This window comes from Plectrocnemia conspersa, unplaced genomic scaffold (assembly GCF_051122295.1).
Source record: "Plectrocnemia conspersa isolate PC_06_02 unplaced genomic scaffold, ASM5112229v1 ptg000012l, whole genome shotgun sequence".
NCBI classification, from domain to species: Eukaryota; Metazoa; Arthropoda; class Insecta; order Trichoptera; family Polycentropodidae; genus Plectrocnemia; species Plectrocnemia conspersa.
In genome coordinates this window covers 11137781-11150514 of record NW_028277176.1, presented here as the reverse complement: position 1 = coordinate 11150514, position 12734 = coordinate 11137781, and the positions used below count along the sequence as shown (strand labels likewise).

At 28.7% G+C, this 12734-nt stretch overlaps 1 protein-coding gene across 1 annotated transcript; it reads left to right on the top strand.

Moving 5' to 3' along the window:
- Positions 1 to 372: 372 nt before the first annotated feature.
- On the top strand, positions 373 to 12453 carry e (nonribosomal peptide synthetase ebony). Its single transcript, XM_088199264.1, has 15 exons — positions 373 to 480; positions 7615 to 7762; positions 7836 to 7989; positions 8306 to 8439; positions 8508 to 8675; positions 8736 to 9239; positions 9882 to 10049; positions 10119 to 10277; positions 10342 to 10481; positions 10555 to 10645; positions 10711 to 10923; positions 10986 to 11139; positions 11208 to 11474; positions 11544 to 11727; positions 11788 to 12453. The coding sequence occupies exons 2-15, from the start codon at positions 7630 to 7632 to the stop codon at positions 11923 to 11925; spliced, it is 2607 nt and encodes an 868-aa protein (XP_088055390.1). The 5' UTR covers positions 373 to 480; positions 7615 to 7629; the 3' UTR covers positions 11926 to 12453.
- Positions 12454 to 12734: the final 281 nt, after the last annotated feature.

Genomic DNA, 12734 nt, shown 5'->3' with positions numbered 1-12734 from the left:
ATATAACAGTCCGGATCATAGCATTCTATACCACTGCATACAGTATACCATTGATAACCTCAATCTAATCTAAATAAACAATAAAAAACTAAGAAAAAAACATTACTTGATAACAAGTAAATTCGATTAAAAATATGTTGATTATGCTGATTTGAACGGCAATAAACCAGTCACGTGTATACCTTTAATAACTGACCATTACAGCCGTGGCGATAAGGGGCACAAGTTTCAGGTGAATATAATACTACGAACGCGATCGGAAAAGACTTTCGATACCTTTTCCCATAGTAGTTCACTAGGTGTCTCCAGGATGGGACCTCACTCTGAGGTTTCGCGACTGCGGATGCTTTCAAAATCTATAAATAAGCTGCACTCGGTTCAACTGACAACATTCACTGGTCAAGATTCGTTCAGTCAGTGCTAACCGGTCGTTAAAACGGTAGTCGAGCAAAGGCCGCGCATCGCCAAAGTTCAGTTTCGGTTAGTACCAGTTTTTCTTTTTCAGCTAGTGCTGAATTTGTGATTATTTTATACGTGACTCGTGATCGTGATTTAAAAGTGATGTTTTGTAAATTAACCATTGAGCAAAACAATATTTTATTGGTTTTGCCAGTTATTTACCAAGGGTTATTTATAAAAAATAATTGATTTCCTAAACAATTGTTATCAAAAGAGATAAGCATATAAAGTAATTTTAAAATTAATGTGAGAGCTGGATATATACATATATGTTTCTCATGAAAAAGAATTTTAATATTTTGAGTTATAAGCTTGACAATCTTAACATTATGAACTACATGATTGTATAATAAATGTTTAATACAATCCTTAGGCAATGTGATTAAAAAAATTTCTAGTGACAATTATAATTTTTTTAAGTTAAACTCTTTAGCCTATAAATTAATTGCAAGGAATTGAGAAGACTCATAAAAGTTTAGGTAATAAAAATACAATAATATTGTGTATTACAAGCAAATTTATTAATATTTTGATTATTTATTATTAATATGTGCAAAAAATAAATAAATAAAAAATAACAAAATAATCTTCTATTTTTTTATCACAAATATCAGTGGTTTTTAATTTCAAATATTTTTTCTAATCTTAAAGGGATTTAAAAATTAAAAAAATACCCACAATTGTAGATATTATTTATTAAAAAAATAATTTCAAATTAACATTAAAATAATTTTTTTTTTAATAAAATTTTATTAAAAATAAACTTTCCTTATAATCGAAGGTATATATATTATAATTAAATTTTCAAATATTACATTATTTGAAAACATTTTTTATAAAATCTTAAAAAAATTTTTTTGCGTATTTGTACAAATTGCGCTGTACATAATTTATTCAATATTATATTATATTATCACATAGTTGAACTTTTTGTCATCTAGTAGACAAATTTATTTATAATCCTTTTCCTCGTTTACTCGTTTAAGGATAGTGAATTAAACGCTAAGGTACACAAATTTTCACGTAAAACGAATAGAATAGAATTATAAATATAATATAAATGAAATGTTTTAACACAAATTAAAGGAGATGTTTAATATTTACCAGTAATAAAATATACTAGTGCAAATCGACTTAATTGAATCCAATAGTTTTAATTATTTTTTTAATTATGCGCATTGCTTTTTATTATTTTTAATGCTCGAGTGCACAAATCATTCATCAATATAAACCAGTATTTTATTAATACGCACTGATTTCATTAAAAATCAGAAGTCAGGTTCATTGTTTATTAAGAACTAAATAAAAATTGACAGTTAATACGCTATGTTATGTTATGGCTAATGATGATGAAAGTAAAAACACATAACGACATTACTCGCGTTTTATTATCCGATTTTTTTTGTTTGTAATTTGTAGACATTCATTGAGAAACGAAATGAGTGCAAACATTTGCGTTACACAATTCGACTCAAGTTACTCAAGACTGAATGTATTAAATATTTTTGACATGGTAGAATATGAATTTTAATCAGTCGCCTGTATATAAATTGACGTTGGAAATTTTAACATTGATTAATGTTTTATTGTACAACAATATCTTAATGTATGTAAAATTGCACGCAGAGTTTACTTACATTTTGTTTTACTCTCAAATGTCTCCTATAAAATAATATTTAATTGTATTAATATTATTGATTGTGTCTTAATATGATTCAGAATTCCTATGTAATTAATTTGAACATTTCTTATTAAATGTTGTGCTTTATGTTATAAACATATTTTTTTAAAAGAGAGAAAAAAATTAAAAAATCTGTTTCAGAAGTTGGCAAAAAATATTTCATAGTTATTATATTATTTAAAGGAACGTAGATTTTTTCACTAGAACGCTTAGTTTTGGTTAAAATTCGATACAATTGCTAGAGAGTTTAATTATTATGTTCAAGTACCGAATATATTAGCCTATTTCTTAACAATTTGGTGTTCGAATATTAGTCCAACTATTCATAAAGTATTTGTAGTATGTAGTAAAATATTTTTAATTTTAAATTTCTATAAACACCAAAAATCTACTAACTCTAAAAACTCAGTTGTGTCTTAACTCTTTGTATCAGGTCAACAAATATGAAATTTGTAGAGAAAAAAATCAAAGTTTGTTAGTTTTTTATAAATACAAGGATTCGTCAAAGTATGCACCCATATTGTTAATACACTTTTGCTATTTCAGCGGTAGCTTGTTCAGTCAATTAAATCTTGAAGGCTTGTTTTATAGCATTGTCGGAATTAAATTATTTTCCTATGAAAAAGTTATTCAAATTCCAAAAAAAGTGGTAGTCAGTTGAGGCAAGATCTGATAAATATAGAAAAATCCTAGATTTTTTTTATCTCACGGATGAATATCGTGTGAAAAATATTTAAAATAAATTGATCTAGACGTGCATAGGTACAGATATTGATTGAAAGCTGTAATAATAGTTTATAATTAATATTATAAATATTACTGATTTCAGTCTGGTGTCTTATTACTTACTAAGTAAACTCGTTGTAACGCATTGGACTAAATGCCTGTCATGTTGCAACGGAAGTTTTAAAATAAATAAATATGAATCCAGCTGTTCTTCATTTTCCATTGTGTCTGGAAAATCTAACTTATTGATTATTTTATATTTAAACTTATGATCATCAAAGATTGGGTTTTCTTTTATTTTCCTAATCTCACAGATCGGGATGATTAATTAAAATCGAGCTAGGTCGTACATATTTAGTAAAAATTTAGCTCATATAGGACACCACAAAAAATACAGTATTAGATAAATAGTATTGTTTATTAAGAACAATTGGAAATCAATATTTTTTTTTAATATCGGTAAATATTTAAAATAAATAGTATTATTAGATTCATAAGTAAATCAAACATATAAAATCGTTCTAGAATAAATACTCTGCATATATTTTTGGTGCTCAGTTGCGCACTAGGAACTAGATAATTTCGCGTCAATTAACTTACTTTTTCGAATGGCGAAATGTAGGAAAATGGCCAACTGCAATAATGGCGCAACGTTATTCTTGCATAGCCTTGTCTGCTCAGAAATGCAACTTCCCATCTCGTTAATTGTACGCTTCCCAAACTGCCGAAGCAAACGATACGTTCGCTTTTTCACAACGCAAACTTTTCATCGGCGGAAAATTCTACGAAAAGAAATCACTCGAGTGGAAAATCGTTACAAAACGGACAACGCTTGCATTTTAATATTATATGAATATATATTCATAATCGCTAATTACGTATCTACGGAAGCGAATCCGCCTTATTGGCGATTGCTCCTCTCTGATATTCTTTGTGTGAACCCTTCGACTCGAGTATGCAATAAGACAAAATGATCCTCGGGATATGATCACTTATCTACTCGTGTCCGAGCAATCAGCATTAATGTTATAAACAATTTCTCGATTGGACTAGTCGTAGTTGTTATAAACGGAGCAGTCTCGCAATAAACATTCAATCAAAAAAATTAACTTACAACTTTTATCATAAATATTATAATACTCATAGAATCGTATCAATAAACTGCGTGAAAATTATTCTATTGACGTTGCACAATTTATTAAAGCACCGTAAAGGGAATCTGGCAGCTTTTATGCAGAACTAGTATTTCTAGTTGGAGCAGTGCGTCAAGATCATAATTTGTGCAAAGACTGTGTTATTTATGTTAATTTCTCAATAATTTCAGTGGTGGATTTCTTTTAACTATAATGTTAAAAATGGGTGGATTGCATTTTTTATATTAAACCTAATTATTTAACAAGATTTTTTTATAGTACTGAAAACTGAATTAAGCAAAGATAAAAATATCTAATTTAGACAGTGCAACTATTCTTGTACTAGAAATGGTAAAACTATGTTTAAGAATGTAGTAATGCTACTTGGAATTTTAGACATTATTATAAAATTTCATATGAAGGGTAATAACACCTAAACATATAATTACTATAAGGTTTAATACATATAAAAATACATACATATATTCTAGATAGTGTTTTATAATGATTTTCCTTATGTTAAATGATAATACAAGTGTCCGTTATAGACGAATGTATACAAAGTTCTAGGAACTTGCAGTATTTTTCTCACTCGTTCATATTTCTTAAAAATTAATAATACATTTTTTTATATTAATCACCGAACGTTTACATAAGAAAACTACTACTACTCTTCATTCACTAATTCGTCATTTTTTTCTGGAAATGATAGCCCTGTAGTGATCTTTTATTTCTACAAATAAGGATATGATGTAGATGTGGTAGTAATTCCCATCGCGGATATTCCAAAAGAGAATGGAATAGTATTTAGCATTTATTGTACTCCATTTTGGAAGATATTTTACAATAAATATCTCTTTATTATTCGAAAATACAATAAAAAGTATCGCTTCAGCTTGTTTTTTTTTATATCGGAATTAATGTAGGAGATCTTTATTTGATCTCGAATAAACATGTCTAAAACCTCATTAGTCATATCGCAAATCTATAAAACACATTTATTATATCATCAATAATTATTTTTTTCCGCAACAGCATTATTTTCTTTGTTAAATGCAGTTTTAGGTCAATTACTGCAATTATCGTCTTTAAGACATTAAATGGTTTTCATATTATGTGAACTCATTAAAACTTGAATAATTTGTGAGGTCTATTTGTACAAAAAAATGCTCTTTGTGAATTATTGTCTTCGAGTGCTGAAAATGCATTTTGTGCAATCAGAACAAAATTCCAATAACTTTGTAAGCTTCTCTTCTAAATTTTATAGGAAAAAAATGAAACGTACTGAAACTCGTACACTAAAACCATAGGCAAGGTAGATATCATTAACATTACTTTATTATTAACAACTGCTGTATCAAACTGATTATATAATCGACTATTTAAGCTTGTTTAGCATTTGTATAATAAAACTAGTGTTTAGAGCCGCTGACTCAATTATGTGTCATTTGTAATTTTAATCAAATCAGTCACTTAAAATATATTACATAAGCTATGGCAATCATCGCTCCCATGAGTATTCTGGTTATATGATTATATTCCCTACCTTTGATGTGTGTTTATTGAGGATCGATCTTCTAGCTATTCTTTTTTTCAACACTCCCAATACAAATCTTTTCATGTTAACGCTGTTCTTTTGCGATATATAAATCTTTTCTTTTCTTTTCGTCGAAGAAATCCCAATCCATCCTTGCAAAAATTGATTGGCCCACGATGTTACAGACACGTTGTTCTTGCAAAGATATATGAGGATTTAATCCTGCAATCGGGCATTAATGTTTCAGAGCCATTATATTAGCTTTATTAAGAAAAACAATGGTTAAAAAATAGTTTTTCAAGGCAATATATCTTATCATTTGATTTAAGCGAATACTGTACAAAAACATATTTGTTCGTGATACTTTATTCCATAGAACCTTAAGAAAGATTTATTTTATCCATTCCATCAGTAGAAAATAACGTATTGTTCATGTTGGGAGAAAAAATCTTGATTCTGATACAAACATTAAATTTCACTATAATGTTCTGTAAAGTTACCCATTTAAAAATAGCTAACCTAAATACATAACGCATGTTAAATTCGATAGCCATTTTTAATCATGAATAATTATCAATTGAACTTCGTTACTAAATATTTACACCGAATTACAATTTAGCCTAAGGCATTGATTGATTATTTTGCACCGATTTTTTTGTGAATGTACATATACAAAAAATAAGTATAACACGACCTTCCCAAATGTTATATCAAAAAAATCTGATCTGATTATTATTTAAAGCAAAGATAGCGGTTGCCTCGAGGCTGGTAGTAAACTCATGGAATTCTTGTCCTTTGTCCTTTACCAAGGATTTTCTCGCTTTCGTCGAACTCTTTTTGCACATTTCACGGTCGAGAATAACCAGGTGGACTTTGGAAAGTTGAAGACCTTGCTCGCAAGTTCAATTACGATGGAACACCGGAAAAAGTCACATCTCGCAAAGATTCGCGAGGCACGTAAGGAGGCCTCGAAAAGCTGAAAAATTGCTCATTGGCATAGGTTCAACGTTCCGAACCTCCTTTCGCTTCTTGGCATATTATCCAGATTGCTCGACGATTGCTCAATGTGGACAGACGTGCAAGAGTTGGGTGATTTGGTTCAAAAAGACAATGGACGCACGAAGGCCAACATTGTTTACAAAAATGATACGATAAAAAATTACCATGGTACAGACATGCAATAAAATATAATCAATTACTTTAGACAATAAATACATCACGAATGTGAATGTTTTATGTGAAGGATAATAAAAGTTTTTATTAAATAGTCCAATTGCTATCAAATAAAATATTTTTTTTTGCAATTTGTCAGCTTATATAGGCTTTAAGCAAACTATATTTCTACTCTACGCTCCGAGATACTCCAAAAATAATTTTATATAATAAAATCTTTAGTAAACCATTATCACTTTTTTCTGTTCATAAAAAAAGCACAATATTTTTTTGTTGTTGCTAGTTTTGATATTTTTTAAAGATATGTTCATCAATTATGCTCTATAAAAACGTATAATTTTTTAAAAAAATCAGGAAACTGTCATTGTAAATTAACCACATACACTAAAAACTAAACTGTGGTTGGATATTTATGATTAAAAAAAGAATGGATAATTATTTCGACCAAACTACTCGACAAGTCCTTACGAATGGTATAAAAACCAATAAATAAAAAAGGTTATAAATAACGGTGATATGGATAATAAAACTTAAAAACGAGTAGGGCGAACTAATTTTGGGTTCTAGAGCCGGTTCCTTTATATCTGCCTTTTACGACTCTATGTGTTATATTCGTGCGTTTTTATTTCTTTTCGACGCGAGATTTGGTACCGTACTTTTTCTCTTCTGGTAATTACAAACTGTTGAATTCTTTCTTAAGATAAAATTTTATTAAATGAGGGATTTTTTAGAGATTTACCAGGAAAACACGTTCAAGTAATCCTTTGACAGAATCTTTCATAGTAATCAGCTGAATAATATCATTTCATAATCAATTAATTATCATATATTATTATTTTATTAAATTATCTATTTCAACAACATATTTAATGAAAATAAATCAATTCATATTTTAATTTTAACAGTGGAGCGATTCGAAAATGGGTACGCTACCCACCATGTCTGCAATGAACGGAAGAAAGAAAAATTTGGAAAAGAGAAAGATCCATCATATGTTTGAGCAGAACCTTCAAGAGAGTAACGGTTATGACAAGTTGGCTGTTATATTCAAAGGCAAGTTCATTTTTCATTAAAACATATTATACACATGATTCATTTCTAACGGTTTATATGACATATATTACAGAAAATAACGTTAAAAGAAATTTGACATATGGCGAACTAAACGCCACGGCTAACAAACTGGCCAGATCGATTTTGAAGCATATAATGGAAAACCAACAATCAGTGAACAGCGATGGAGATTACATAATTGCAGTTTCAATATTACCTAGTGACAGGTAAGAACAATTAATCTATCAAAAATGTTAGATCTAATTTCACTTTATAATCATCCTGTTTAATAAAATTAATTAAAACAATTATTTATAAGAATCAAAATACAGTACTACATGTATACCCTATTTTACATCTTTAATCACAATGCAAAAGTTCTCACTATCTATCTTAATCAAACTTACTTATATTGAATTGCAATGAAAGAAAACTGCAATTCTCAAATAATAATAAGAAATTATTAATTTGATTAAAACCAATGGTAACTGATACGTGATTTTAAAAAAATCTGAACTGATTAATCATATTCTATTTTGACAGACTTTTGATTACATTGCTTGCAATATGGAAATGTGGTGCTGCTTATCTACCATTGGATCCAACTTTCCCTGAGCAAAGAATCAAACATATTTTGAAAGAATCCAAGCCGGTGATTGTCGTTCATGACGAATTAAGTAAATATCTTCAACTTTCTCTACGTTAAATTGAAAAAATATTTTATTTTAATATCATGTTTGTATAGCTAAGACAGAATACTTCGAAGGATCTCACGCTATTGCATATTCTACGTTGATGGAAGAGAGTATCAGCAATTCAATAGAAAACATACCAGAGATTAACAGTTTGACTCAAAAAACTGAAAATTTAGCCATCGTTTTGTACACGTCGGGCAGTACAGGCATACCTAAAGGTACATAATATCAAATAATGAGTTTTATGCTAATGATTTAATTATATTATAATTTTTTAGGTGTTCGTTTACCGTTTGATATAATACTAAACCGATTACAATGGCAATTTGATGAATTTCCTTATTCTCCGACTGAAAGAGTCTGCGTCTTTAAAACGGCTCTTACATTTGTCGATTCAGTTTGTGAAATATGGGGACCGTTAATAAACTCTTTGACCATCTTGGTCATACCAAAGAACATCACAAGAGATCCACAAAAGTTGGCCGAAGAGTTACACAAATATAAAGTCGAACGTTTAGTTTTAGTTCCATCTTTACTGCGTTCACTACTTATGTATTTATCATTAAGCGACGATAAAGAGGTTTTAAGCAGCCTTAAACTATGGATTAGTTCAGGAGAGCCTTTAACCGTTTCGTTGGCTAGAGAATTTTTCAAACATTTCTCGTCGAATAAAGGATACATTTTGTGTAACTTTTACGGAAGCACGGAAATCATGGGAGATGTCACATATTGTTCGCTAACCAGTGAAGAGTCTTTATTAAACTTAGATAAAATACCAATTGGTAAGTATATAAAAGTAATTCATAAGTATTGCAACAAAAAGTGAAAAGAATATTTTGTTTCTAATCAAGAATTGTATTAATTTTTTAACATAACATTGTGTATAAATTATAATAGTGAGCTAGATAAGGTAAAAAACTATCTTCATGAATCACATGTATCAATATTTCACATAAAAGGAACAGGTCATATATGATTGCCTGTAATTTTGAACTATTTAGCAATTTTTTTAATAGAAAATTACATGAGTAACACCATAAAAAACAATTAGGAGAACTTGAGACTAATCGTTTATTCTTCTACATCAGAGCCATGTCAATTAAATATAATACTAAAATAAATTAAAATCATTGTGCAAAACAAAGAGAATACTCATATGAAAAGAAGAGAATGTTTACTACTACTACATCCACTGCAGCAATGTTAATTTGATCTTTGTATCAAATATACTCTTATCTGCTCTCTAAACTAAAATTTGAGTCTTCAACTTATGATACAATTACTCTATCCTTATTTCATTTATGTTAGTTTATAAAGCAAATTACTAATTAAAAAATATATTGTATACATTCACATTTCTTTTGTACAACTCTCATACTATTATATCATTCAATTCTTATATTGTAATTTATAATTATTTTTAGGCATACCTATCGATAATACCATAATCTATTTACTAGATGAATACTTGACACCAGTGCCGATGGGCAATACTGGTGAATTGTGGGTCAGTGGTTGTAATTTGGCTGCTGGTTATGTGAACGGACGTGATCCAGACAGATTTATATTGAACACAATGTCTAAAGATCCAGGTAATTACATAGTTACATGATTTACTAAATGTGTTAAGGATTTTTATCTCATATCTCACATCATTACAGCATATTCGAGACTCTATCGTACTGGAGACTTTGCGAAAATAGAAAACGATACCATATTCTACGAAGGCAGAACCGATTCTCAAATCAAGATTAGGGGACACCGTGTAGATCTTGCCGAGGTTGAAAAGGCAGTTTTATCTACAGAAGGCGTAGAGAAAGGTATACTAATAGATATATGATATATATTTGTAACGAGATTGCTTTAAATTATGTATTATTATAGGCGTTGTACTGTGTTACAAGCCTGGTGAAATGGATCAAGCACTCTTAGCGTTTGTTACATCCGAACCTGGTAAGAATGTTACCGGTTTAAAAATTGAACGAGAGCTTCAAGAACAACTTGCGGCTTATATGATTCCACAAGTAATTAACATACTTCTTATCATATTAAATATATAATGTATTAATAAATTAATAATCATATTAATAAATTTAGGTAATTTTCTTGGACACTATTCCATTATTAGTGAATGGTAAAGTTGATAGACAAGCTCTATTGAAAATGTATGAAAACACAAATAATAACGGTGAGTTAATCTATAGCGTATCATATAAATACACGTTTAATAAATAATGTCCTTATATAAATTAGATGATACTGAAATAACATTGGACATTGACTACTCTGGAGTTACACCATTGAAGATGAAAGCTGCTGAAGTGCTCTTTGAAACAGTTGGATCTATCATTGGAAGATCAGCTAGACACACATTATCACTTACATCAAACTATTATGAGCTAGGAGGAAATTCTTTGAACTCCATCTACACAATTTCTCAACTCCGAGAACAAGGCTATATAATAGGTAAATAATTTGTATATGAAATTACTCATCAAGATTACAAAACGTATTTAATATAATTTTAGGCATAACAGATTTCATCACAGCTAAGAACTTAGGTGAAGTTCTCGATAGAATAAGCAATGGATCAAACGATATATACAATCTCTTGGATGGAATGACATCAAAGGAATACTCTTCGGAGAGTTTGAACGATGTTCATAAAGAAGAGTGTTTAAAGTATGCGATAGAATTAAAATAATATCTTTAGATATATTTTTTATATATATATTATATACGATTTACAGAATGATTGTATCGAGTTTTTATGAAAAAGCAGAGTTGGAACAGTTATTGAAAGCCTATATTAAAGAACAAGACTATTTCGATCTCTTAGAAAAGGTCTGGAGTTTGGTGATTGAGAAAGGATTTAGTTTTGTAGTGAAATCTCAATCAAGCGGTAAATTAGTCGGAGTTGCTTTAAACTTTGACTTGAGAGATGAACCTGAAGTAATGATTGAAAGTGGTCTTATGACAATATTTGAATTTCTTGAATATCTTGAAAAGCCAATGAGGTAATTATATAATTAATAATTATTGATTGATTTTTTTAATATTATTATATTACTTATATACGATTCAAGGGATTTACACTTACCAATGGAGATTGGAAAAATAATACATTCCTTCATGATGGCTACACATTCTGAGTTAAGCACACAGGAAAATGTATCTGTGATTCATTTCATGGAAGAAGAGATTGTAAGCATTGCTAAAAGGAAGGGATTCCAATACATATTCACAACAAACACAAGTCCGTTAACGCAGGTAAATATTTATATCTTATGTTTATATTATATGTTACATATTAAACAATATGCTTTTTAGCAACTCGCCACTGATGTAATGGGATATGAAATTTTGATGGAATATCAACTGAATCATTATACAACGCATAGTGGTTGGGAACCGTTCAGCAAAGCTCCTGATTCACAAACTGCTACAGTCTGCCTAAAAAGATTATAAAATGCACAGTATTATTATTTGATAGTTTATTTATTAAATTTTTAAGTTAGTCGATTAGTTATTGTATAATGGTTTTGTATGTGTAAATAATGATTAAAATATGATAGCAAAGAGATGTGATATACATAGAATGATAATAACGACAAAGTGTTATATCTACATTTATAATAAAGTGTGAATTGTTAACATAATTATTATTTTTGTAAGAATATGCATAAAAATATACACTTTTATGAATGAATACACAATAAATTATAAATAGATTACGTTTATTAGTAAACAAAAATATACAAAATGGATTGTAAGGTATTGAGGTATTGAAAATGAAATTGATCCTCGATCAGATTATTAATTAAAAATTAATCAGTGTTTAATAAAGGATCGTAAAAAGCAAGAATAACTATGATATTAAAATTGCATTTTAGAAATTGCTGTTTTCCTTAAATTTATCGGAATTTTCAATGAACGAATTTTCCTTCCTAATTTTTAGTTACAAAAATAGATGTGAAAATAAATATTTACAAACTACAGATATTTTTTATTTTAAAATTAAAAAATACTAATACTAAATAATATTCCTTCATTTTTGTTTCCATACCTTTTAGGATTACTTTTAAATACCAACGGTAATAACAAAAATATATGTTTGTAGTAAATGTTATTTACCCCTAAATCAAATACCATACACCCTATTAATGTATCAGATTCTTTCTTCAATCCATACCAGTCAATATTTCAGATTTCGGGAACTAAATAGTTAAATTTATTATTAATATTTATCGCTTTGTATTATATAAAAAATAATAACA

What these genes read in the sequence shown, in the direction of transcription:
- e (XM_088199264.1), top strand. Translation starts at nt 7,630, where the DNA reads ATGGGTACGCTACCCACCATGTCTGCAATGAACGGAAGAAAGAAAAAT. An exon ending in CGGCTTATATGATTCCACAA is followed by an intron (nt 10,482 to 10,554) that starts GTAATTAACATA and finishes TAATAAATTTAG; the next exon opens with GTAATTTTCTTGGACACTAT. An exon ending in ACACAAGTCCGTTAACGCAG is followed by an intron (nt 11,728 to 11,787) that starts GTAAATATTTAT and finishes TATGCTTTTTAG; the next exon opens with CAACTCGCCACTGATGTAAT.